This window comes from Limanda limanda, chromosome 7 (assembly GCF_963576545.1).
Source record: "Limanda limanda chromosome 7, fLimLim1.1, whole genome shotgun sequence".
NCBI lineage: Eukaryota > Metazoa > Chordata > Actinopteri > Pleuronectiformes > Pleuronectidae > Limanda > Limanda limanda.
Window position 1 is genome coordinate 29,958,966 of NC_083642.1, and position 25,354 is coordinate 29,984,319.

General features: G+C 40.5%; 1 protein-coding gene across 1 annotated transcript; it reads left to right on the forward strand.

The window, feature by feature from the left end:
• Nucleotides 1-38: 38 nt before the first annotated feature.
• suv39h1a (SUV39H1 histone lysine methyltransferase a) lies at nucleotides 39-23,796 on the forward strand. Its single transcript, XM_061075084.1, has 6 exons — nucleotides 39-81; nucleotides 926-1,089; nucleotides 5,176-5,835; nucleotides 8,209-8,355; nucleotides 20,636-20,765; nucleotides 22,788-23,796. Exons 1-6 carry the CDS (start codon nucleotides 63-65, stop codon nucleotides 22,919-22,921), a joined length of 1,254 nt encoding a protein of 417 aa, XP_060931067.1. The 5' UTR covers nucleotides 39-62; the 3' UTR covers nucleotides 22,922-23,796.
• Nucleotides 23,797-25,354: the final 1,558 nt, after the last annotated feature.

Genomic DNA, 25,354 nt, shown 5'->3' on the forward strand with positions numbered 1-25,354 from the left:
TTCTGCGGCAGGATCCTTCCCACCAGTGTGAGCTTTTCTATTTTGGCGGTTGTGTGGCAAACATGGCGGAAGATTTGAAAGGTAACTAAAGAGTTATGTTTTCGACTTTATTTTACATCATGGGCTTATCTGGCGATCTATGTCTTTCGGTTTAGATAAAGTCCCTTCACAGACAGCGACTATGTACGCTTTCTTGTCGTCGAGCTGACGGAACATATAGAGAGCGAGGAGACTATCATGGTGACTGCAGGAAGACTAGTTAGTAGTCCTCACTAAGTTGTGCAGTTTAACTTAGTCTCCTTTGTAAGCTAACTTTACGCCGTTTGTTTCGAACACTTCTAGCAGCATGCGAACTAACCGAGAGATTGAATGGCTGAGTCAGTTAAGTCAGTTCATCAGTGTCGGAGCAGACTAATGTGTGTTAGCGGGCAAAACTATACCCGACAACCCGCCGCGCCCTGCAGCGCCACATACAGGTGTAAATGGTGTTATATGTAAATATGTGTTACACCAATAATAATAACAATAGTGATACTTTGGATGTAATAAGATTATATGTAAAAAATGTTGCAGCACCATACTACCATCAGTAATAATAGAGTAGTAGTGTCACACTTTACCGTGCAGTATCACAATGAGAGAGAGACAGACAGACCAAGAAAGATAATAAGTGAGTATATTATGGGAGCCCAGTCCAGCTGTCCACAAGTATTTGCCGGAACATAGCAGTAACAAATCTGTGCCTCCCATTCACTTTCATTTTATGTGGTTCCAGACCCTTGTGAGAATTTCTATAAAATCAAAAGGCAGTACTTTCTGTTGATTTGGTTTGACAGTTCCAGCAGTGAACAGTGCCAGTTTAAACCAAATGCCTACCGAGTGTATTTTGCTATAGCCACAGTGCATTTGACACTAACTTGGTTAGATGGAGTGGCTGTGTCAGATTGCAGAGTGCCATGTAAGATGTCCTGGGATGAGCTGGAGGCGCTATGTCGCACAGAGAGGCTCCACTGTAAACAGCTTGGGGTGAACAGAACCAACGTCAATGAGTATGAGGTCGAGTTCCTCTGTGACTACAAGAAGACTAAGGTATGGTATTATTATTATGATTATTATCAGCACTATTATGATTATGAGTGAATTTGTTTGCTTGACCTGTAGTAATGCTGGGTTCAGTTTCCTCTCAAAGTAAGTAAGTAAGTTTTATTTATAGAGCACATTTAAATACAGCATAAACTGACCAAAGTGCTGTACAATGACAATAAAAGGCAAATAATGCAATATAACAATACGGTGCTATACAATGACAATAAAAGGCAAATAATACAATATAACAATACAAATTGTGACCTGCAGCCATGAGGCACAGCAAGTAGAGACAGCAAGAGGCATGGACTTAGACGTCCCAACATTCTGTGCACATGACAGTTCACTTGACACTAGGGCTGCAACTAACGACTTTTCTGATAGTCTATTAGTCACCGATTATTGAAACGATTAATCGACTAATCGGATTATGAATGACACAAATTCTCAATTGCTATTATTTAGCAAGCAGCTTTTAAATTTAGCTTGAGGTTCAAGGCATGTGATGACTGAAAATAAAGACAATAAAGATAGATACTTTATTATAAAAAATGTCTTTTAATAAACTTTGCTGCATATAAGGGTACTGTTGACACAAAAGCAAAGAAATCAAGTTTTTGTCCATTTAAAACCAAGGACAGGCAAAGTGCTAATAAAAAAAATCAATTTAAATTTAAGTTTCCCTTTTTACTGTGAACCAAGAACAGGCCAAGTGCTGGTACTAAAAATAAATTAAAAATCAAATATCCATTTTTCGTGTTAACAAAAAAGGACAGGGAAAATAACATTAATAAAAACATCAACAAACGAAACTACGGTCTTCTTCGGACTAAATCATTTTGATTAAAACAAGACGTTTGTCAGGCAATAGGATAACATTTCGCTTTTAAACTCGTTAAAAAAAAGTTTAAACTATATTTTTGTAATGGATGCTAGAATCCTGCGCGCAGGTATATACGTTTATATATAACATCTGACAGAGGCGAGTCAGCATCGTCTCCGTTACGAAGTCAAACGTGCCTCATCCTCAAATGCGCGTGTCCTGCTTCCATGGAGAACAGGTCCGCTGTACAGATACTGCAGGTAGTTTTTCTCGGGCCATGTTAAGAGTGTAGTTCTCCCGAACTTTTTACTTCCTGGTGCGCGACTGCGCGCGGCAGCAGACCCCGACATTGGTCCATGTTTTGTCGCTATTGCACATGCGCGACTTTCAGAGATAGGAAGGGAGCGAGATGGCTCACTCCTCAGGTACTTCCATCAGCACCTCCGGTAAAACGACGTTTAGTTCCGCTGCGCGACACGAGAAACACACGCTATGACGTCACCAACGATTCATCGACGAGTAAATTCGTCGGCGACTATTTTGGTCATCGATTTTTGTCGACGACGTCGACTAATCGTTGCACCCCTACTTGACACACTCAACACAAGACACACACAGCCAGGACATCAGGGTTAAAGTGTCTGGAACAACCTGGATTTATGATCCAACCCCTTCGCTTACTACCTCAATAAATGTGATGGTCAGTTTGTGTGTGATGAGCAACAGAGATTAACACACACACACACCATCCTGGAGGAAACACTGGTATACTAACCTAATGTAATACAAACCTATCAAATCATGAAATCATCCCATCAAGTTTACCAGGCTGATAACATACATCCTGTGTCAAATAATTAATATCTTAGCAATTTTTGTTAACGGAGCCAGAGAATCCATTTTATTTATTGTTTTGGTAATATGTGGTTATTTTTTTTACATTTTGTTTAGTTGTTTAGGCTTAAAACTTGGTATAAATGACCTTGTTTCGAGTCGAATATGAATTTTGGGGCTTGCAGGCACTTGGATGACACCACACAAGCTGTATGTACGCATTTTTTTTTTTCTGTTTTATTACATCTGAAGAAGAGGTCACTTTGGCTAAAACTTAGACTTTTGTGGACTCAAACCCTTACCCAATAACCCTCACCCTGATAATGGGTGCATTTTCAGTTTTCGGAACCATCCCTCTTAAGCCTTAAAAAAAAAAGCAAGAAAAGAGTACTTATTAATGATCCATCCATTTAAATGTGAAAACTGAGTATTGTATAAATGAGTGTTAATGCATTATACTTTATTTAATTTGACAGTTGTTGACTACACAACGATGTTTATACATCTATTACATAAATTGCGATGGATGTTAATGCTAGTTTGACATTGATATTTTCCAGACTTTTGCCTGAAGACATTTTCCCTATCTTGAACTTCTCTGAATACTTATATTACTGTAAAAAAAAAGTTGGACAGTCTGAAGATTTACACATTGTGATGATGTGCTTTCAGTAAATTAAAATCTTTTAGCTTACTATGCATCAAACACAACTAATAATTTCTTAACAGCTTATGTCAAAGTAAATTGTAACGTTAATAGCCAAAAGACAAGGCATCTGACTTGTGAATCATCCATTGTATCAAGCCTGGTAAGTCAGTGTTCTAGCAGGAAGTCTGGATTTAATGTGCTGTCGTGTGCAGTAAATAATTCTGTTTGGCATTTCAAGTTTGATAGAAATGTGAGTTGTCTGGCTTGACACTGCAGCCTGTTGTAAACAAAGTCAAAGTAAAAATCTAGTACTTACCCACATCCAAATCTTTTTTTATCAAGATGCACAGAAATCCAAATCGCTGAACAAAGACAAATGTGGTCAGGAAATATCACATAGTGCAGATTGACAGTGGTTCACCTTTTTGTTTCTGAAAGAAAATCAACTGATCTGCATTTTTGTAGGCATGGAAAGACAAGTGTTGAAGATTTAAGAATGTAAAACCTTATTCACACCACACAAGTAAGTCAAATTTCCCACTCGCCAACTGGTTTTGAAGGTCGGTGACAAAAGCCCCAGATTGGAGCCAAGTCAGCGTTCAATTGGCAGTCACTAATCATGATGTGAGAACTTCTCAAAGACACGATTCGATGGGATTGTCACTGGGTCGCAGATTCTGACCCGAGGTATAAAGATAAATATATAAAAATTGGAAGAGGAATACAACAATAACTTGTATTGTGTGACTTATCAGAATCTAAAGGTTTTCTGCTGGGGACCTGTAGTGACCCAAAACAGCATGCAGACCCAATTTATTACCAACTAAAATGATTAAAGATTTAAAAACACTGGGTTAAACAGTAAAAGTCCAGGTTGTTCTAAAAAGGACCTTAAAGTACAATGAGTACAAGTACAAGTACAATGTCTATGGCTGTCCAGAGCATCGACTCCTGCCACCACAACACAGTAAGTCATTAAGGCCACTCTTAATGCAGTAGCCTATCCACCCAGTGATATTTTATATAATGTATTTTTTTATCTATATATATATTTCACTTTATTTATTTTAATGTATTTCTTGTTTGTCAGTTCAATTACACTTTAAGTTCACAGACATTGTGTTAGAATGAAACACCAGTGTTAAAGTTCAATAGACGCATATGTTCTCAAATTAATGAGTAATCGTTTTTTAATAATCTTGATTTCAATATGAATTAAAATAATAGTGACTGATTTTTGCTATAATTGAGCAGCACTACCGGCACCTCCTCCGACCCTCTGATTCTCCCCCGAAACATCTCCCGCTTTACTCTCTACGCCCTGCGGGTGCAGCTGCTGTGCTTGCAGTGCCATTGATGTCTCGTCCTCCGTCTCGCGGTGTCAATCACCACACCTTGGGGTCCTTTCTCCTTCCGGGTCAGAGGACAAACCCCAGAGAGTTATCACTGCAGACTGCCACCGCTACCACCATTTATACACACACACACACCCTGTGACATTAACATGAGGATGGATACCACAAAGTTCAGCGGCATGGATAGAAACACATGCTGCTGAAATAATTGGAGGAAACGATAAACTTTGTCTCAGTGCAAGATTAATTGTGTAATAATATTTAATTATCTCATTTTAAACATGAAACTTGTTGTGCTGATGTGGGGCTGTTGATTGTCAAAACAATGGAGCTTAGATATCTGTTCACTGTGTTGAGATGGTAAAAGATGTATAAATTTCAACAGGAAAAATTCAGTCTCTGCTCCTAATCAAATTTGTGTTTTTCAGGAGGAGGAATTCTATCTGGTTAAATGGAGGGGATTCCCAGAGTCAGATAATAGTTGGGAACCCAAGAAGAACCTCAAATGCCCCAAACTGATAAAGCAGTTCCATCAGGACCTTGATCAGGAACTGAGGCGCCACAAGCGACGCTGCATCCCTAAAAAGCTAGATAAGGAAGTCACCTCAATCCTCCTCCAGAAAGCTAAACTCCGTCAGAGTCTGCAGCTCTGGGAGACCCATTTGAATCAGACTCGGAACCACCCAGGTCACATTTTCGTCGTTAACGAAGTGGACCTTGAGGGTCCTCCAAAAAACTTCACCTACATCAACAACTACAAAGTAGGCCAGGGCATAGTGTTAGATGAGATGGCTGTGGGTTGTGAGTGTAAGAACTGTTTAGAGGAGCCGGTGAATGGCTGCTGCCCTGGGGCCTCTTTGCACCGTATGGCCTACAACTATAAGGGGCAGGTCCGGATCCGGGCAGGACAGCCCATATATGAGTGTAACTCCCGATGCAGCTGTGGCCCCGATTGTCCCAACAGAGTGGTGCAGAGGGGCATCCAGTTTGACCTGTGCATCTTTAAGACAGAGAACGGCAGAGGATGGGGTGTCCGCACACTGCAGCATATCAGGAAGAACACATTTGTTATGGAGTATGTAGGAGAGGTAAGCAAATATATTCCATCAAATCCTTTTGAACTGTTTGGCCTTATGCATCTTGTCATTGCTAGACATCTAAAGTCAGTGTTTCCTATGGAGTTGAGGAATACTTGACCATTGTTGACCAGCCTTTGTTAAACCTGCTTTTGTGTTTTCTGAGATCCATTGGTTCCTGCTTCCCTCCTGCATGATTATCTTAAAAATATCCTGTAGTGTATTATTTTCAAATAATCCTTTAGTCTTTGCATGTTTCAGATTAGAGAGAAGAGCATTAAGAGTTTCTCCTGATGTGTGTGATGCAACTTGACACAAAAAATCCTGGGGCCAGTTGCACAGACTGGTCTTGCACCGGGCTGCATTCGAAAAAAGTTAAAAAAAACTTCTTATCTCCTTACTTTTATTCTTTGGCTCAAGACATGAAGGAAAAATGTGAGGGAGAATCTGTAAGAAGTTATGCCTTGTTCACATGACATGATTTCTTTAAGCACAACGTTTTGGAAGTCGCAGACAAAAGACCTAGATCAGAGCAAATCTGCTGGATCGGTAGTTGCCTATTGTTAAGTGTGACCTTTTCGAAGATGCGGTTCTAGGGGCATATACGATGCAACCTCTGAATAAATTCTTAACTGACTAAATATCTTAATGAATTATTAACAACTACAGTCAAGCAGGTTGTGGTGAAGACAGTGAGGTGCCCACTGACTGTTGCAAATTGCTTTTATCTGAACATTTTTAGAGATTAACGTGATAAAAGGCTCATTTGAGTATATACCGCACAAAGTAAAACATGCAAGTGAACATTATTGAGGTAATTGTTTCACGTTTACTTGAGATATATAATAGTTAATGCCAAAGTAGAGAAAACATGTCATGATTTTCTATAAAACTGTGATGTGAAGTTCTGTGAGCAGAAAGACATAGGAAAGGATCCTTTGGACTCACTATAGCATATGTATGTAATAATTGGATTATTCAATTATTAATCAGATAAAAAAGACAAAAGCTTAATTTTAAGATAGCCAGCAAATGACTTCTGACTTCCCGCTGAATGCTACTGAGACAGAGAGCTGACTGTGTGACCGGAGTTGTCTCTGTAGTTGTTAAAGAGGAGGAGTGAGATTTGATAATTGTGCGTGCGCAAATATATCGTTAATCTGCAGTGTCAGGGAGTCAGGGATTCCTGCACTTTCAGGACCACAGTTTCGGGACCTCCATTCTAAGACCCTAGGGTCTTGGGGACCGTGCAATCTAATGTTACCGAATTGGAAAAGGCTCCATTTCTAGACAAGATGCATTGGGCTACGACGAGTGTGAGTACTGAATGTGAATTTAGTTTTACTTGTTGTGCTCAGTACAACACGAGAAGTGACGCTCACAGTCAGGACTCAGTGTTAAAATGAGCAGAGCGACACAATTCATGATCCGACACCATTGATTAATAACTAAACACATGATCGTAAATTTGACATCTAAATAATCCCATTAAACACTTAACAAATTAACCTTAACTAGTTAATTTTCATCTGTATGAATTGAACTTTGAATTTGTTCTTTTTAAATGTGAACTGGCTCAACACTGCTTATCAGTTTGTGTTTACGCCTCGAATCACTTCAGTGGACGCGGCCATGGAATAGTCCATTGTACTGGGGGGGGGGGGGGGTTGCTGAGACACTGGTTACTCATAAATTATAGGCATTCTGATGCCATTTTAGGTATATGGATTGACTGACTAGGGCACCACAAGAGATAAATCATATCTTTCCCCCATCATTACTGGATAGTATATTTTTATATCTGTGCTAGGTTAGGTATGAAAACTATGAAGGACCTATATTTGGATACTATTTTTGCATCAACTAGGTGACACATTTTCACTCGCTAAAGGACATTTTTGCAGGTACCTCCAATTTCGCAATTCTCTTTGCTTGTTCGTCTGTTTGTTTTTAACTAGCAACAATAAAAATTTCGGGATGAATGACTGTAATTGCTTCTAAATGTGAAAATCAAAAGATAAAGTTAAAAAAACCCCTCAGTGGTTATGTTTAATCAGTTCTAATATTATAGAATATAAGATGGTCTTCACTGACAATTTGGTCCATATTTTATGCAACTTTATTTTTATATGAATATGTTGAGTATTTAGATCTTTGACGTTCCCGATATAGGATTATTTTATTTAAAATAAAATAATCCTATATTAATCCCACATTGGGTACTATTTAAACTATATTTAGTTAAAGTTTATACTATAAGTAAATAGTTTAAGTGGTTATTTTAGTTTTTTTTTTTTTTACTTATTCTTTGCTAATTTGTTGTGTTGGCATATGACTTCAAAGCAGTGGTTCCACTATTAACCCGTAATGTCATGTTTCCTCCAGATTATCACAACAGATGAAGCAGAGAGGAGGGGTCACGTGTACGACCGCCAAGGATCTACATACCTGTTTGACCTGGACTATGTGGAGGATGTGTACACAGTCGATGCTGCTCACCTAGGCAACATCTCCCACTTTGTCAACCATAATGTAAGTGTCTTTAAACAGTGCACAGAGTATACTGCTGGCAGCTTGGAAGGCAACTGCTAAATTGACCTCACATTTATGTATTGATTCACAGTTTCACACAATTATCTGTTAATTAATGAAAATAGTTTGATGTCAATAGTTCAATGTCCTGTAAAATGAAGGAACTTGTTCAAGAGAAAGAAATTAAGTAAAACTAGTTCCCATAAATAATTTCCCCCATTTTCTCTTAAGGTTAATTTGTATCATTCCGAGGAGAGTTTCCCCATTTGAAACCATTATTTTATCCAGGTTTGGATTTAATCTAATTCCTACAGGTATCCATTTAGAGTAAGATGTGTTTAATATAGACATGCACTCATATTTGTGCCAGTTTATTTTTAAACTTGACAGTTTGGAATAAGAGTCAATACCTGGTTAAGAGCAAGCAAGTTCAGCCATCACTGCTAAACTAATCAGCATATACATACAGTGCTCTCTAACACCTCCATGCACCCTTTTAATTCTTTGAGCAGCTGAGATTGCTGAGGCCAGTGGTTCCCAGCTATTGTCATAAGCGACGGCGAAATTTAAAAGAAGCACATTTACGTAGTGCCCATAGAACAGCTGCTCGCTGATTCAAATGGAGTACCCTCATACAGTTTCAAAACCAAGCCAAAAGCCACATTTTTAAGTTATAGTCAAAATCCATGGCATCGAGTGAGAAGGCAGCAAACCGAACCTGATAAAATCTGTTCATACATTTAAGATGCGTAAAGGCTCTTATATACTACTACGTGTCAGTTTCTCGGAGAGGTCTCAGCGGGGGGCGAAGAGTCTTTTTGATTTTTACTTCTCCGACACAGTACGTCGGAAAAAATTCATCGCCAAACCCATAGGTGGCGCAACGGAAGACGAGCTCAGAGAAGCCTACCCCATTTGGGAAGAAGAAGTCCACGTGTCTCTGTTTACATGTTAGCTTGCGTCCCACACACTGAACCATGGCAACTAACAGAACTAAATAAAGTGACACCCAGCGGGTCAAAATGCTGATGTAATCGTTTCTTAGCGCAGCGGTTCTCCGGTCTTGTTTCCGAACTGTGTTGCTGATTCCACAGCTTGAATCTGCTTGAGGCTACATGTAGCTAGAAGCTACCCGGAGCTAGCTCCCCCCCAGCTTCCACACACAGTCAGCAGGGACTCCCGACACTAACTACTACCCAGTGTTTGCTTCTAACCTGACGGTATTATAGAAACAGTGTCATGATAGAAGTGGAATTAAAGTCGTGACGGCGGGTTTTTGCACTGTTACCACCGCAGTTAGCATGGTGGCTAGCCCGCTAGCCTAGCCTGCTAGCGCCGTTTTGAAAGCTCGTTATAACCGTATGTGAACGTGCACACATGCCGTCAGTGCTCTAACGAGCCACCGTCAGCCGGACAACTCCGCTGGCTTAACACACACGTCACATTAATCGTAGAATCATAGTTGTGTTCGTGTTTGTTGCTACAAGTAAACAGGAAGTTTGAGGTCCGGAAATACGGAAATGACGTCATACGGAAATGATGTCGTTCGCGGACCAATCACAGCCAAGAGCTGTCCGTGGGGTCTCCGAAATAAACACGTACAGTTAGAAAAATCAGACGTGTACGAAAAGCTCTCCGAGGCGCTCGGAGAGGGCGTTCCACGACGGATAGGGCGGTCTTATCTGTCCGTAATAGAAAAAAAACAGAGAGGCATAAATTGGCCTTTAGCCTTCACTTATCACCTGATGATCTGTTCTCAATGAAACCAATGTGATCGCTATTTATAATGTCTGGTGATATATGCTCGCATTTGATGCTAATGTCTTAATACCTTGCAATCTGCAACAATAAGTCTCACCAGTCTGAAATTAGATGGTTCTGAGTTGTCTCTGTCCTTTTTACGGATCAGAGAAATCCAGGCATCATTAAATGTACTGGGTACCCAGCCTGTTTCAAATGCCATTCAATATCAGTATAGATATCAATAGTATTTATTGTATTATTTAACTGGGAAACCATGTAATTCAGTTAATTATGAATCTCCTCTGTTATAGGAGTATGCATCTTTTATTTTGTTCCTTTGATAAAATTGGCAGTTGGCAGACTTACACTTCTTGCTCACTGGGAGTACCTGCTTTTTTGTAATATATCTCAGGCAACTGATATTTCACAATACATATTACATTACATTACAGTTCATTTAGCTGACGCTTTTATCCAAAGCGACTTACAATAAGTGCATTCAACCCTGAGGGTACAAACCAAGAACAACAAGAATCAAGACAGTAAAATTTCTTTGAAATAAAGCAAAACTACAAAGTGCTATAAGTAAGTGCCATTTTAGTGCTACCAAAGTGTTAGTTTCAAAAGTGGTAAGTGGTTTTTTTTATTATTTTTTTTTTTTTATTCAAGGTACAGTCGGAAGAGGTGTGTTTTTAGTTTTCGGCGAAAGATGTGTAAACTTTCAGATGTCCGGATGTCGAGTGGGAGCTCATTCCACCATTTAGGAGCTAGGACAGCAAACAGTCGTGATTTTGATGAGTGTTTAGCTCGCAGTGAAGGAGCAACGAGTCGTTTAGCTGAAGCAGAGCGGAGTGAACGTGCTGGTGTGTAGTGTTTGACCATGTCCTGGATGTAAACTGGACCTGATCTGTTTACAGCAGGGGTCACCAACCTTTTTTAGACTGAGAGCTACTTCGAAGGTACTGAGTACTTTGTTACTGTACTTAAGTAGATTTTTCACATATCTGTACTTTACTTGAGTATTTATTTTCCTGACGACTTTTAACTCGCTACATTTGAGCACAAATATCTGTACTTTCTACTTCTTACATTCTCAAAACTGGCTCGTTACTTGAGCAGCGGAGGTTGGCGGAACGTGCACCTTTACGAACGGCGCACCTCTCTCTTGCTCCTGCAGGAGCTCGGTTCAGTCTTTATTATTAGGGCCAGAGCACTGACAGGCACTGACAGGCACTGACAGACGTGAGGCCCTATTGAAATTGTAAGGATTATTATTCAGGCAAATGAATTTGCTTTTTGATGGCTTTTATTAGGTGACTTTACATAATTTTTTGAAGGTATTCCTTTTTCGATTCACATTCGTTTTCCCTTTCCTGCTTTGTGTCAACATCTGCACATAAATACATAGCTCGAAGCAGCAAGTGGTTAACTTTTCTTAAAGAAAATATTGGAACAACTTCAAGCAGGGTTGTGTCTTCACTTTGTCGTCCCTACAGGCAAGATACCCTACAGGTGTATTGTCACCCTGCTTCAAACAAATGCAAACACAAACACAGGCCCATCCAATGAAGATAGTCTAATGATAAATAAACAGGCTTACATGTAGAAGTGTGGACAAGCTGGCGGGCAGGATTACAGGCAGGTAAACATCCAGGCAGTTACACAATACAGCTAATAGACACAAAAGGTTCATTTGGTCTATTAGTGGCAGGTCTAGTGTTCTTAGGTAGAATCAAGAGGCACTTGTTTATTCTGTTGTGTTGATTCTTTGTTGTCTCTAGAAGTTCAGATGCACTTGTCCAATACTTTTTTAACCTCGGCATCTCGGGTTCAAAATTTGTAAAATTATACAATATATATATAGTGTTGTTATAATTTTTCAGTCAGTTGAAATAAATCCTGAACTGAACAAGGCCTACTATAAAAAGCACTTAGCATTTTTAATTTTGGTACTTGTACTTTTACTTTCTGATACTTAAGTACATTTCAACACCAGATACTTTTGATACTTAAGTACATTTAATATGAGCAACTCTAAGACTTTTCCTCAAGTCATTTTCTGACAGGTGACTTTTACTTTTACCGGAGTCACTTTCAAGTAAGATATCTGTACTTTTACTCAAGTATGGCTTTCAAGTACTTTATACACCACTGCTTGTTTGATACAAACGTCCTGAATAACAGAGTTGCACAGATCACCTTTTAATATTATTAATAATATATGTGAAGAGACTGTCTGATCAAGTTAATGTTAATTATTCCTCGGAATAATTATTAACAATGATTTCCACAACAATGATTGTAGGAAACAGATATATTAATACATGCAACATTTATTTCTGTTAAACTTTGCTTAAATTCAACTTAATCGAAGTACTTTTGTTGACATTTATCACTACATGCCTCAATCAGTCTGTTCTTTTTCAAAAGTAGATAAAAAATAACCAAATAACCACTTATAAGCACTTTGTTACAAGATGATAAAGCTCAACCAAAAATAACACATGCATATGACTGCGGTGTAAGTCTCTTCTTCAATTTTTGGGTCTCATACTGTCAGCTGCCAGAGTTTTCAGACCTAAAATCCATACAAGTCTCTCCTCATGTCCTCCTTCATTCACTGTGAACCCAAGAGCAAGACAGGCTTCATCTTACTTTCTTTTCAACTTGGTGACATTTATCACTACATTCCTCCATCAGTCTGTACTTTTTAAAAAATAGAGAAAAAATTCATTCAATTAAAATCACTTTGTCACAAAGATGATAAAGCTCAACCAAAAAGAACACATGCATGTAACAGGGTGTAATGTTTCTTAGTGTCTTCTTAATTTGTTTGGTCTCATAGAGTTTTCAGACATAAAATACACGCTGGTCTCTCCTCATGTCCTACCACATTGACTGTGAACCCAAGAGCAAGACAGGTTTCATCGTACTTTCTTTTCAACTTGGTTTTTGAACACTGTCTCTTGTTTGTCCCTGACCGGCTGCTTCACGTGAACGATGCTCTCCACTGTGTGTGTCTCTGAGTGAGTGGGTGGGGGCGGGGCGGAGCCCCGGGGCCTGAGTGTGTGCGCGACGTGCACGTCACTGCACAGGGAGCCGCTGCAGAGGGGCTGAAGCCGCGGGCTGCCGACCACTGGCTAGGGCGAAAGAGCGATTTGTTTACTGCTCCGCCGTTAAAGAGATGCAGACGTCAAAACATTAGTTCGGCTCTAATATTAGTTGCGCCTCACATTTCCTCCTAACGGTTGCGCGCCCCACACAGTTTGAGAATGTGCTGTCTGGACACACACACACACACACACACGTCCCCCTCCCGGTCGCGCGCCCTAGCTGTTTGAGAATCACTGGCATAGAGTGAGATGGCGGTTTGACTATTTTTTAAATTTCAAATTTAATTATTTTTTCGTTTTTTTTTTAATTTAGAGCATGCTTTGCGGGCGACTCGCGGGGTCCCTGCGGGCGACCAGGTGCCCGCGGGCACCGTGTTGGTGACCCCTGGTTTACAGCATGGTATGCGAGTACTAGTGTTTTGAACCGGATGCGGGCAGCCACTGGTAGCCAGTGTAGGGAGCGGAGGAGCGGAGTAGTGCGAGTGAATTTAGGTTGGTTAAAAACCAGTCGAGCTGCTGCATTCTGGATGAGCTGCAAAGGTCGGATGGCAGTAGCAGGTAGACCTGCCAGGAGGGAGTTACAGTAGTCGAGGCGTGAGATGACCAGGGCCTGGACCAGAACCTGCACCGCCTTCTGAGTGAGAAGGGGGCGTATTCTCCGGATGTTGTAAAGCATGAATCTACAGGACCGCAGTAATGTTGGCAGAAAGGGAGAGTTGGCAGTCGAGTGTCACACCCAGGTTCCTAGCAGTCTGAGTGGGGGTCAGCACGGAGTTGTCAAAGTTAATAGTCAGGTCATGGGTGGGAGAGTTTGTCCCTGGAAGGAAAAGTAGTTCAGTCTTGTCAAGGTTAATCTTCAGGTGGTGAGCGGTCATCCACTGAGAGATGTCAGTCAGACAGGCAGAGATTCGTGCTGCTACCTGTGTTTCTGATCGGGGAAAAGACAGGATTAGTTGGGTGTCATCAGCATAGCTATGGTAGGAAAAGCCATGTGAGTGAATGACAGAGCCGAGAGTGTTGGTTTACAAAGAAAAGAGGAGAGGACCCAGGACCGAACCTTGAGGGACCCCAGTAGTGAGAGGACGAGGTTCAGAAACAGATCCTCTCCAAGTTACCCGATAAGTGCGTTCATTGAGGTAGGAAGAGAGCAGGGAGAGAGCAGAGCCTGAGATACCCAGGTCCTGAAGGGATGAGATCAGGATCTGGTGGTTCACTGTGTCAAATGCAGCAGAGAGGTCTAGAAGGATAAGGACAGAGGAGAGAGAATCTGCTCTAGCAGTGTGAAGCTGCTCAGAGACAGCAAGGAGGGCAGTCTCATTTGAGTGACCTGCCTTGAAACCAGACTGGCGAGGGTCAAGAAGATTATTGTGGTTCAGATAGGAGGAGAGTTGATTAAAGATCGCTCTCTCGAGAGTTTTGGAAACAAAGGGAAGAAGAGAGACAGGTCTGTAGTTATTTACTGCAGACGGGTCGAGGGTGGGTTTCTTCAGGAGAGGATTTACTCTTGCCTCCTTCAGAGAATTAGGGAAACAGCCATTTGAGAGGGAAGTGTTGATAAGATGAGTAAGAAAAGGAAGAAGGTCAGGAGCAATAGACTGGAGAATGTGAGAAGGGATGGGGTCAAGGGGGCAGGTGGTCGGGCGGGCAGAGGTTACCAAGGTCAGAACTTGATTGGGAGACAGAGGGGTGAAAGAGGAGAGCGAAGGGGATGAAGATGAAGTTGATAGAAGTGTGGTTCTAGAAGGAGGATCAGAAAAAGAAGATCGTATGTCATCAATCTTTTTTGTAAAGTAGTTGACAAAGTGGCTTGGGAGGAGGGGGACTGGGGGGGTCGAGGAGGTTGGAAAAGATGGAGAAGAGTTTTTTGGGGTTAGAAAATGAGGATTGAATAGTAGTTTGGTAAAAAGTGCTTTTGGCTGTGGAGATAGAGGCAGAAAAAGAGGAGAGAAGAGACTGATAGGCGAGCAGGTCGTCCAGGTGTTTAGATTTCCGCCATTTCCTTTCTGATGCTCGCATAGTGGCTCTGTCAGCACGCACCGAGTCAGTCAACCACATATAGTTTGGTACACATCGTAGGAATAGTGCCTTTTTCACATTTGAAGAATGAGCTATGTTCTTCCCTCTTATGTATGCTTTAGATCAGTGGTTACCAACCTTTTTGAGCCCCGGATCACTTTTTAATTCCAAATGCAAGCCGAGATCTACTCCCCTGATATCTTCCCAAAAAAAACACTAATTTTTGCAATTTCTGTTCAAGGCTGAATGTATGAGCATAAATATACACAAAGAAAGGCAGTTTTGCAACTTCATCTATTCAAAGCACAATATTCATATTAATATCAATTCATATTTACAGCATCTGTTCATTGCACAATACTTAACTTCAGTTAAACAATTTGTTCTGCAGAGGAGCTGCTACTGCAGCACAATGTTTTTTACATAGGCTTGGCCTTGAATATGGCCCTAAATATGACCTTGTAAATATTTCCTTGTATAAAAGTAGTCCTGTGTACTCAAATACCAGTACTATACAGTATGAACAAGTAAACCCAACTGCTAGGGGTGGACATGCTGGGCATTGGCAAAGTACGTCATCCAGGTAATGAAGGTTGCTTCTAACATGAAAACTTCTCTCTGCCAAAACAAATTAGATAGGAAACATTGAAGCTACGTTTGTTTATCATTTTGAGAATTCAAACCGATCTTATTTATTGCAGTGGTCAAAATACTTGCGGGTCATTTCTCTCAGTAAGGATTAGGGATGGGCATTCGATTAAATTGTCTTAATCGATCGTCGGGAGAGTTAATGACGAATTTTCGATTAATCATTAATATTTTTATATTAAAATTCACTATTACTATTATGGGCTGTTAAAATGCAGTGAAAATAGAAAAAACACAGCGTGTTTCCTCATTGAGGTCTTTATTACAAGATGAACAACTCTCGTGGCAGTTAAACGGGTTCAATGGTTACACTTGTAAATAAGCGCTGCTGTACTCTTCAGCCCCGCTGAGAGAGCAGCAAGCCGCTGAGAGCTAGCTGGACTCCGCGTCCCTCGACCTCTTACTCTGGTTGTTGTCACGTTCTCACTCCCGGAACCCCTCCACCAGACCCGGCCGTGTCCGGGTCCGAAGAGGCTAGCGTCCGGGGCTAGTCTCCGCTAGCTCCGGACGCTAGCTGCGGAGCTCGGCTTCATGTCGCACGCGGACCCTCAGTCTACAGGGAAGGGAACCCGGAGAGACCCCGGTCTGGGTGAGGTTCCGGGATTGATGACGTGACAACAACCGGACTGAGAGTTCGAGAACCGTCAAATCCATCTAGCTCCCAGCGGCCAGCCGCCGGTCCCCCAGCGGGGCTTGTCGAGTAGAACTCCGGACTGCTTCCTACAGCTGCTAACACTGTGCTGCGTTCAGGCAACTCGGGTATTCTGACCTCCTACTCATGCGCTCATGGAGACGTATAGCTTCGCAGTGTTGGCAGTGAACGCAACAGAATTTCGTCGAAGACAAAATAATGTCATCGACAAAATTCTTTATGATCAATTAATCGATCGTCGATTAATTATGCCCATCCCTAGTAAGGATCTTCCTTAGCAAAATTGACTGTTTAAATTCACCTTGATACTAATACTTGGCAATGATTTTATATTTGATCCTGTGGAACTAACTTTGTAAAGAGCCTCATGCAGCATTATCACTGCTGTAGGCAGCTGTTGCTCACTTAATTGTATGTCATGCTAACCGACAGCTGTCTATTAAAAGCAGCGTGTGGTCTCATTCCAATTCAAATATAAACAGCAATTGCACATTTCCAAGGGTTCCTTTATTTTCTAGATAATGAAAATGATCTGCTGTTAGGATTTTGAAATATGCTTTCTACCCTGATGCCATGCTGCATTGTCGACTGTATGAAAGACAATCTAACACTAAAATAAAATAAATCATTGAACCATCAAGAATTCAAGAATTTCGAAAGATTGACTACAACAGATGTTTTTGTTCTTTCATTTGTTGTCTTTATTATGTTGATCTCTGTGAGAACCTTCACAAACTGTAGGGATTTAGTGACATCATCTGAGTTAGTTTGTATCTACACGTGTGTCTGTGCACATGTGTATGTGTACCTCAGATTGCAGGTTATTTTTGTTGCTTGGTTTTAGGGCAGCATGATATATAAATGTATCATCATCGTGATATCAACATGCATGATATACGTAGCACAAAAGACAGCTTGAACTGCGACAAATGGTGTTCCATGTGCCATTTTTTAATGCTCTACAATGTCAATATATTTGGTCAATCAGAAAGAGCTGCTGCCCTGGATAATAAATTCAAAATAATCAGATCATTGACGGGTTTTTCCGTCAATGAATCATTCACGGAAGAAGAGAATTTCGAGGCGGCTTAGTCGAATCTTGCTCAGCCTCCGCCTGACAAAAATTTGTGGAAACTTCTAGTGATCAAGTTTGTCCCAGGTTAAATTCATCATTATGAGTGGTTGATTATATAAAAGAATTGCGTATCTTATTTATGATAATCCCAGATCGTGAGGGTAAAGTAACAACCCCACACTACTCTCGCTTCCTCACTTGCTCTCTTTTACTCTCTCACACACACAAACAGTGTGATCGGACACTTACACGTGTAAACTCAGACTGGGTAAAAACAACAGAATTTGTAAATTAAGTCAATGTATTGAGAGTTGGAGGAGATAGCGGCGCGAATGGTTTGGCTTAACACGGTCGGAGCAGTGCACAGCGCGAATGGCAGAGACACGGAGAGGAGCAGTAAATTACTGACAGAGCCGGTTAAACTGTAAAACATAATTTTTACTGTCCAAACTTGTATGAAAAGAGTGTCAGCAGACTTATTGGAGCTGTGCATGGGTCCCTGGGGGACTGCCCTAGAGTTGGTGGCACTGTGACCGGGCTGTGCATCCTCTACCCCAGAGGTCTTCAACAGGGGGTCCGTATGGAGACGGTACTGCAGGGGGGTCGCGAAATCTTTGGTTGATAAGACAATTTTTTTAAATTTTTTAAAAAAAAATTTTCACGAATTTAAATGTCTTTCAATACACATTAACCTGCATCCAACATATTGTGAGGCTGATTTCACCCTCTGCCTGACAACCTCCATCCATCCAAGATTAGATAAGTTGTGTGCTACCCATCAGGGTCCGACATCTCACTAATGTGGGAGTATGTGTGCCATCCACAGATAGCTTGAGGATTCACTGTCTCTTCTACATGTATGTTTAAAATAAAAACATGAATCTGTGAATTACTTTAATAGCTTAGTGTTGAATGCAAGATGTACAGTGGGTACAGAAAGTATTCAGACCCCTTTAAATATTTCACTGTTTGTTACATTGCAGCAATTTGCAAAAATCTAAAAAGTTCATTTTATTTCTCATAAATGTACACTCAGCACCCCATCTTGACAGAAAAAACAGAAATGTAGAAATTTTTGCAAATTTATTAAAAAAGAAAAACTGAAATATCACATGGTCATAAGTATTCAGACCCTTTGCTGTGACACTCATATTTAACTCACATGCTGTCCATTTCTTCTGATCCTCCTTAAGATGGTTCTACTCCTTGATTGGAGTCCAGCTGTGTTTAATTAAACTGATTGGACTTGATTAGGAAAGGAACACAACTGTCTATATAAGACCTTACAGCTCACAGTGCATGTAAGAGCAAATGAGAATCATGAGGTCGAAGGAACTGCCCATGGAGCTCAGAGACAGAATTGTGGCAAGGCACAGATCTGGCCAAGGTTACAAAATAATTTCTGCAGCACTCAAGGTTCCTAAGAGCACAGTGGCCTCCATAATCCTTAAATGGAAGAAGTTTGGGACGACCAGAACTCTTCCTAGACCTGGCCGTCCAGCCAAACTGAGCAATCGTGGGAGAAGAGCCTTGGTGAGAGAGGTAAAAAAGAACCCAAAGATCACTGTGGCTGAGCTCCAGAGATGCAGTAGGGAGATGGGAGAAAGTTCCACAAAGTCAACTATCACTGCAGCCCTCCACCAGTCGGGGCCCGACGGAAGCCTCTCCTCAGTGCAAGACATATGAAAGCCCGCATAGAGTTTGCCAAAAAACACATGAAGGACTCCCAGACTATGAGAAATAAGATTCTCTGGTCTGATGAGACCAAGATTGAACTTGTTGGCGTTAATTCTAAGCGGTATGTGTGGAGAAAACCAGGCACTGCTCATCACCTGCCCAATACAATCCCAACAGTGAAACATGGTGGTGGCAGCATCATGCTATGGGGGTGTTTTTCAGCTGCAGGGACAGGACGACTGGTTGCAATTGAAGGAAAAATTAATGCGGCCAAGTACAGAGATTTCCTGGAAGAAAACCTCTTCCAGAGTGCTCTGGACCTCAGACTGGGCCGAAGGTTCACCTTCCAACAAGACAATGACCCTAAGCAGACAGCTAAAATAACAAAGGAGTGGCTTCGGAACAACTCTGTGACCATTCTTGACTGGCCCAGCCAGAGCCCTGACCTAAACCCAATTGAGCATCTCTGGAGAGACCTGAAAATGGCTGTCCACCAACGTTCACCATCCAACCTGACGGAACTGGAGAGGATCTGCAAGGAAGAATGGCAGAGGATCCCCAAATCCAGGTGTGAAAAACTTGTTGCGTCATTCCCAAGAAGACTCATGGCTGTCCTGGCTCAAAAGGGTGCTTCTACTCAATACTGAGCAAAGGGTCTGAATACTATTGACCATGTGATATTTCAGTTTTTCTTTTTTAATAAATTTGCATAAATTTCTACATTTCTGTTTTTTTCTGTCAAGATTGGGTGCTGAGTTGATGAGAAATAAAATGAACTTTTTTGATTTTAGCAAATGGCTGCAATGAAACAGAGTGAAAAATTTAAAGGGGTCTGAATACTTTCCGTACCCACTGTATGTTTATAAATGGCAGTGGCATGGCCACCCTGTACCTTGCACATGTTAAAATAAAAAACATGAATATATGAACCCGTGTAATATTTGAATAGCTTAGTATTGAATGCACAATATCAGGGGAGTTATGTTTATACATGGCACTAGGCCCAGTTTAATATAAAACACAATTTTATACAATATATATAGTAGGGGGTCCCTGCTCCATCTTTCCACCTGTTTGGGGGTCCTTGTCCTGAAAAACGTTGAAGACCCCTACTCTACCCTCACCTACCCTCTTTTCAGTGTCTGCATATAACACTTACTGTATGGGGTCTATGTTAGCAGTGAATCCAGAGCAGAAAGACTTAAACACTGTATACTTAAGCATTTGATTATTTATAGCAAGTCATATTGTCATCGCATTATTCAACAATGATATTTCATGTTTTCTTAATATCGTGCAGCCCTATTTGTTATTCTGAAGCACAGTCTCCTGAAATGTGTTATCCTCTTTTTACAGTGTAATCCCAACCTGCAGGTTTTCAATGTGTTCATTGATAACATTGATGAGAGGCTCCCAAGAATCGCTTTATTTTCAACACGGGCTATTCGGGCAGGAGAAGAGCTCACCTTTGACTACAAAATGCAAAGTAAGTATCAGGGTTTCAGCAGCACTTTATATCTTACAATCATGTATTTTCAGCATGTATCTGTATGTGTGCAAAATTTGTGAGAGCAAATATGAAAAAATTTTAAGGTTTTAGAAACGTAAGGTCTGCAAGATATGACATGAGTTCATGTCACTCCTCCCTCTTTGAAGATACACAATGCACTTAATTTAACTAGCGTATGGCAGTGAGATTACTGAACTTAAGTGCTCCTCTAATAATGCGTCCTTGCAGGGTTGCCTACAGACCAGTGCTAGTAGCCTGAAGCAGTGTGCTTCTGATTTATAAGTGAAATAATGCTGAGCACCCAAGCTTTTTAGTTTCCATTGGATGAATGACAAATGTCATTGTGCTACACCATTATTGCCATAGTACAGAGGGAGGGCAGGAGAACATTAACCTGGTCATTAATTTGATTTACCTGCATTAGTTTAGATGTAACTTCTAGTGGGGTCTATTTACATCGAAGACTACTGATAACGTGTTGGGTTCCTGCCATGTAACAGCTCTTGAATTGCTGTCCTAATTCTTAGTGGAAGATTTCAACCACTACCGAAACTCTGTTTCAAGGGACAAGATAGAGCTCGAAAATGTGGGGTAGGGAGAAGGGGTGAAATGGGTTTTTGTTTTAGTTCTTCTCAATAATAAATATATTAGCATCCTAATTAAGGGAGATATGGCCTGAAAAAGTTTGAACTTTTTAGGACTCTGCCCTTGACTGGTCATATCCAGTGTTGCCACAGTTACTTTGAAAAAGTAATGTAGTTACTTTACAGATTACTTGATTTTAAAAGTAACTAAGTTAGATTACAAGTTACTTTATTAGTTACATTCAGCAGCTGCCGACAACACCCCCGCCGCCTCAACATAAAAATGACAACCGGTTTCGCCAACACTCACTTTATTAGAAGTGCATTTTTAACAGTAATGTACACCACAACAATGTACAATGTATCTCCTGACATTTTAAGTTGACTTAAAAAACTATTTCCTGAAAAAATACATGTTTTTATAAAAATAAAATAAAGACAGTCTTTCTTGACTTCACTTAACATAAATACTTGTTTTTCTAAAATAAAATAAAGACAGTCTTTCTTGACCTGACATATTTAACTGTTTACACTGTAATGGCAAAACTTACTATTTATGATCTATAGGGGTGCAACGATTAGTCGACGTCGTCGACAAAAATCGATGACAAAAATAGTCGCCGACTAATTTACTCGTCGATGAATTGTTGGTTACGTCATAGCGCGTGCTGATGTCAGTAAACGAGGCAAATATCTGCCGCTACCGATGTTCGGCCGATACATCGGTGCAACACTAGATATTAGATCATTTCCCACGGCACACCTGCAGACTCTCACGGCACGCTAGTGTGCCGCGTCACACTGGTTGAAAATCACTGGGCTACATGACTTCACTCCCAGAGACGCAAGAAGAAATCAAATATATAATTTACTATTAATGACAAGAAAAACTACCAAAAAAAAAGAGGGAAAATAACCTAAACCACCCTCAGGTGGAAACCTCAGGGAGAGCCACATGTGAGGGATCCCTCTCCCAGAACGTACAGAGGTGCATTGTAAATGCCGCAAATAGCTGAAGACATCAACAAAATTACAATATTTAGAACATTGAATGGAAGAAACTGATTTTAGCATAATGGAAGGTGTATCAAGGTTTCAAGTATTTATAAATAAGATATTGTCTGATAGATGACAGTGGTATGTATCAATGACAATTGAAATGGAGGAGGTTATTGCCATTAATGGTAGAATATGTGAGTAGGCCTGTTGTATATCAAGCAGTCATGTAATCATAGTCCATGGTCAGCTGCCACCATGAACCCAATCGACCACCACAAACTTATCTGAGGTGGTGTGCAGCTCAATTGGCATTCACTGTACAACACAATAAGTGGCAAAGAGTCAAGCTTCTTTTTAACAGTCAATAAAAGTTGCCTCTTCAACTGAACCCTTTCCGGCATCTGTTTGATTCCAGTTGATCCAGTTGACACAGAAAGCACCAAAATGGACTCCAGTTTCAGTCTAGCGGGGCTCCCGAGCTCGCCAAAGAAGAAGATTCGAGTAGAGTGTCGGTGTGGATCAGACTCATGTCGAAGATACCTGTTCTGATGAGAGTTTGCAGGAAAGCATCATTTTTTGTAAAGATGTCAAAAAATTGTACAGATTTTTATTTTATTTGTTTATTTAGCTTAAACCCACTATCAACTTGACAAACTTAAAAGTAAAAAATCAGTTTTATATTTGTAATTGACTTGACATGAGGGGGTTATTTGTCTACTAAATTCCAATCATATTATATATCTTCCTCCTTCCAATTTTTGCAAGACAAGTGATGTGGTCTATATATATTAGCCAATCACTACAGAGTGCAGTATAATAATGACTCGCTGTTGACTTGAGTAAATTATTACCTGTGATTGCTTTCTATGAACTCTGTACATGTTTTCGACATGCACAGTAGGGGGATTGAGCCATGGTAGCAGTGTCCCACCATTTCGCTCGCTGGTCAGTCTGGGTCATCAGTATAGTTGAAGTCTTGTGACTGTCAAGGCTACAGCATATAATTGATATACTTTTTATTCTCATAAAACCATTCAGTGAGCCTTCATGTTCAACAGAGGAGGGCACTGTCATCCTGGTTCGCCACTCCTTTTTCAAGCTTTTCTTTCATTTGCCAGCTGTCTGCAAGGGAGTGCGTGAGCATGCGTTTCTGTCAATCTGTGTTGAAGTCAGAAGTGGTGGGGGGAAAGTTGTGACATAGCAAAAGTCTGTTTCAAGATATGTTATAGATGTGTTCAATGTCACTGTTTGGAAAGTATATGGGTGAAAGGCTAAAACAGGATAACAACAATTAACATTATCAGGGGGTAAAACTATCTGCATTTATGAAGCCCATCTGGGACAGGTGAGAATTTTTTAATGAACTGAGCCTTTCATTACCCATTCTCTCTGAATAAGATGTATTATCTGGTCAAATAGCTGATTATTTTACAGTTTGTATATTTAAACATTTTAGGTATTAGTACTTATTTTTATTAGTTTCTTAGAAATAGAGAACAAATACAATGTAAATAAATGGTTATGAAGATAACTGATGCTGTCTTGTTTTCCATTGTTGTACTCTTACTACATTTTACTTAAGATCACTGTTTTATTGATCCTCACTTTTAATATATGCACCACATGTTTCCACTGTGTTCATTCAGAAAAGATATAGCTAATATAATACTCGAAATGATTGACGTTTAATTCTTCCCATTATAATACAACTTGTTTAGTGCCTGTTTGGAATGGGCTGTTTACTTGGCCTTTTTAATGCTGGTTGCAGCTGTCTCAAACTTTAAAAGTTACCTTTAGTGTTTAAGCCATTGAAAATAAAGATTAGCTGGAGAAACCAAAAGGTGCGGAACAAAGATAGTGACAGACAGATTTCTGGAATTATTAGGCAGATGAAATGCTCTTAAAAGTCAGTTTTATCTGTTCTCTCCATATTGTGATTAATAAATATTTATTATAATTTTATGAATGACTGTTTTCTTGATATGTACAGTAGGGGTGCAACGATTAGTCGACGTTGTCGACAAAAATCGATGACCAAAATAGTCGCCGACGAATTTACTCGTCGATGAATCGTTGGTGACGTCATAGCGCGTGTTTCTCGTGCCGCGCAGCGGAACTTAACGTTGTTTTACCGGAGGTGCTGATGAAAGCAGCTGAGGAGTGAGCCATCTCGCTCCCTTCCTTTCTCTGAAAGTCGCGCATGTGCAATGTGCAATAGCGACAAAACATGGACCAATGTCGGCGTCCGCTGCCGCGCGCAGTCGCGCACCAGGAAGTAAAAAGTTCGGGAGAACTTCACTCTTAACATGGCCCGAGAAAAACTACCTGCAGTATCTGTGCGGCGGACCTGTTCTCCATGGAAGCAGGACACGCGCATTTGAGGAGAGGCACGTGTGACTTCGTAACGGAGACGATGCGGACTCGCCTCAACAATCTGGATCACTCATGGCTTTTATTCCCTGACCGAATTGTGCTATCTGATGGTGATGGGAAAATTGTTTCCTCACTACTCATGCCCATTGATGCACTGTAGGAATGTGTTTGAATGGTAATAAACTCCTGTAAAGAGCTTTGAGTGGTCATCAAGATTAGAAACTATAAATATGGGAATAAATAACATACACAAAATTGCAGAGTGCTTTCTGTTGAAGAATGAGTTAACCATAAAAACATCATCAGTCAGCCAGCCTCCAAAACACAATGTTAAATATATATTATAAATGTCCTCAAAATATAACTTAGAATTGAATGCGAAGGAAACGTAGGGAGAAGCTGACACAGGTAATCATAGTAATATTCGTGTAATTTCAAATGAAATTTATTTTCATTACAAAAATCTTATATCGCCCAATACATGCGTAATAGGCGGCTCAACCACTTGTGCCTCTATGATTTCCAGTGGAAACCTTGTGGTATTTTATGGCTGACTGCAGGAAGAACTGAGACAATTATTTTGTCTTTAGATCATTGGCATGAGTTAAT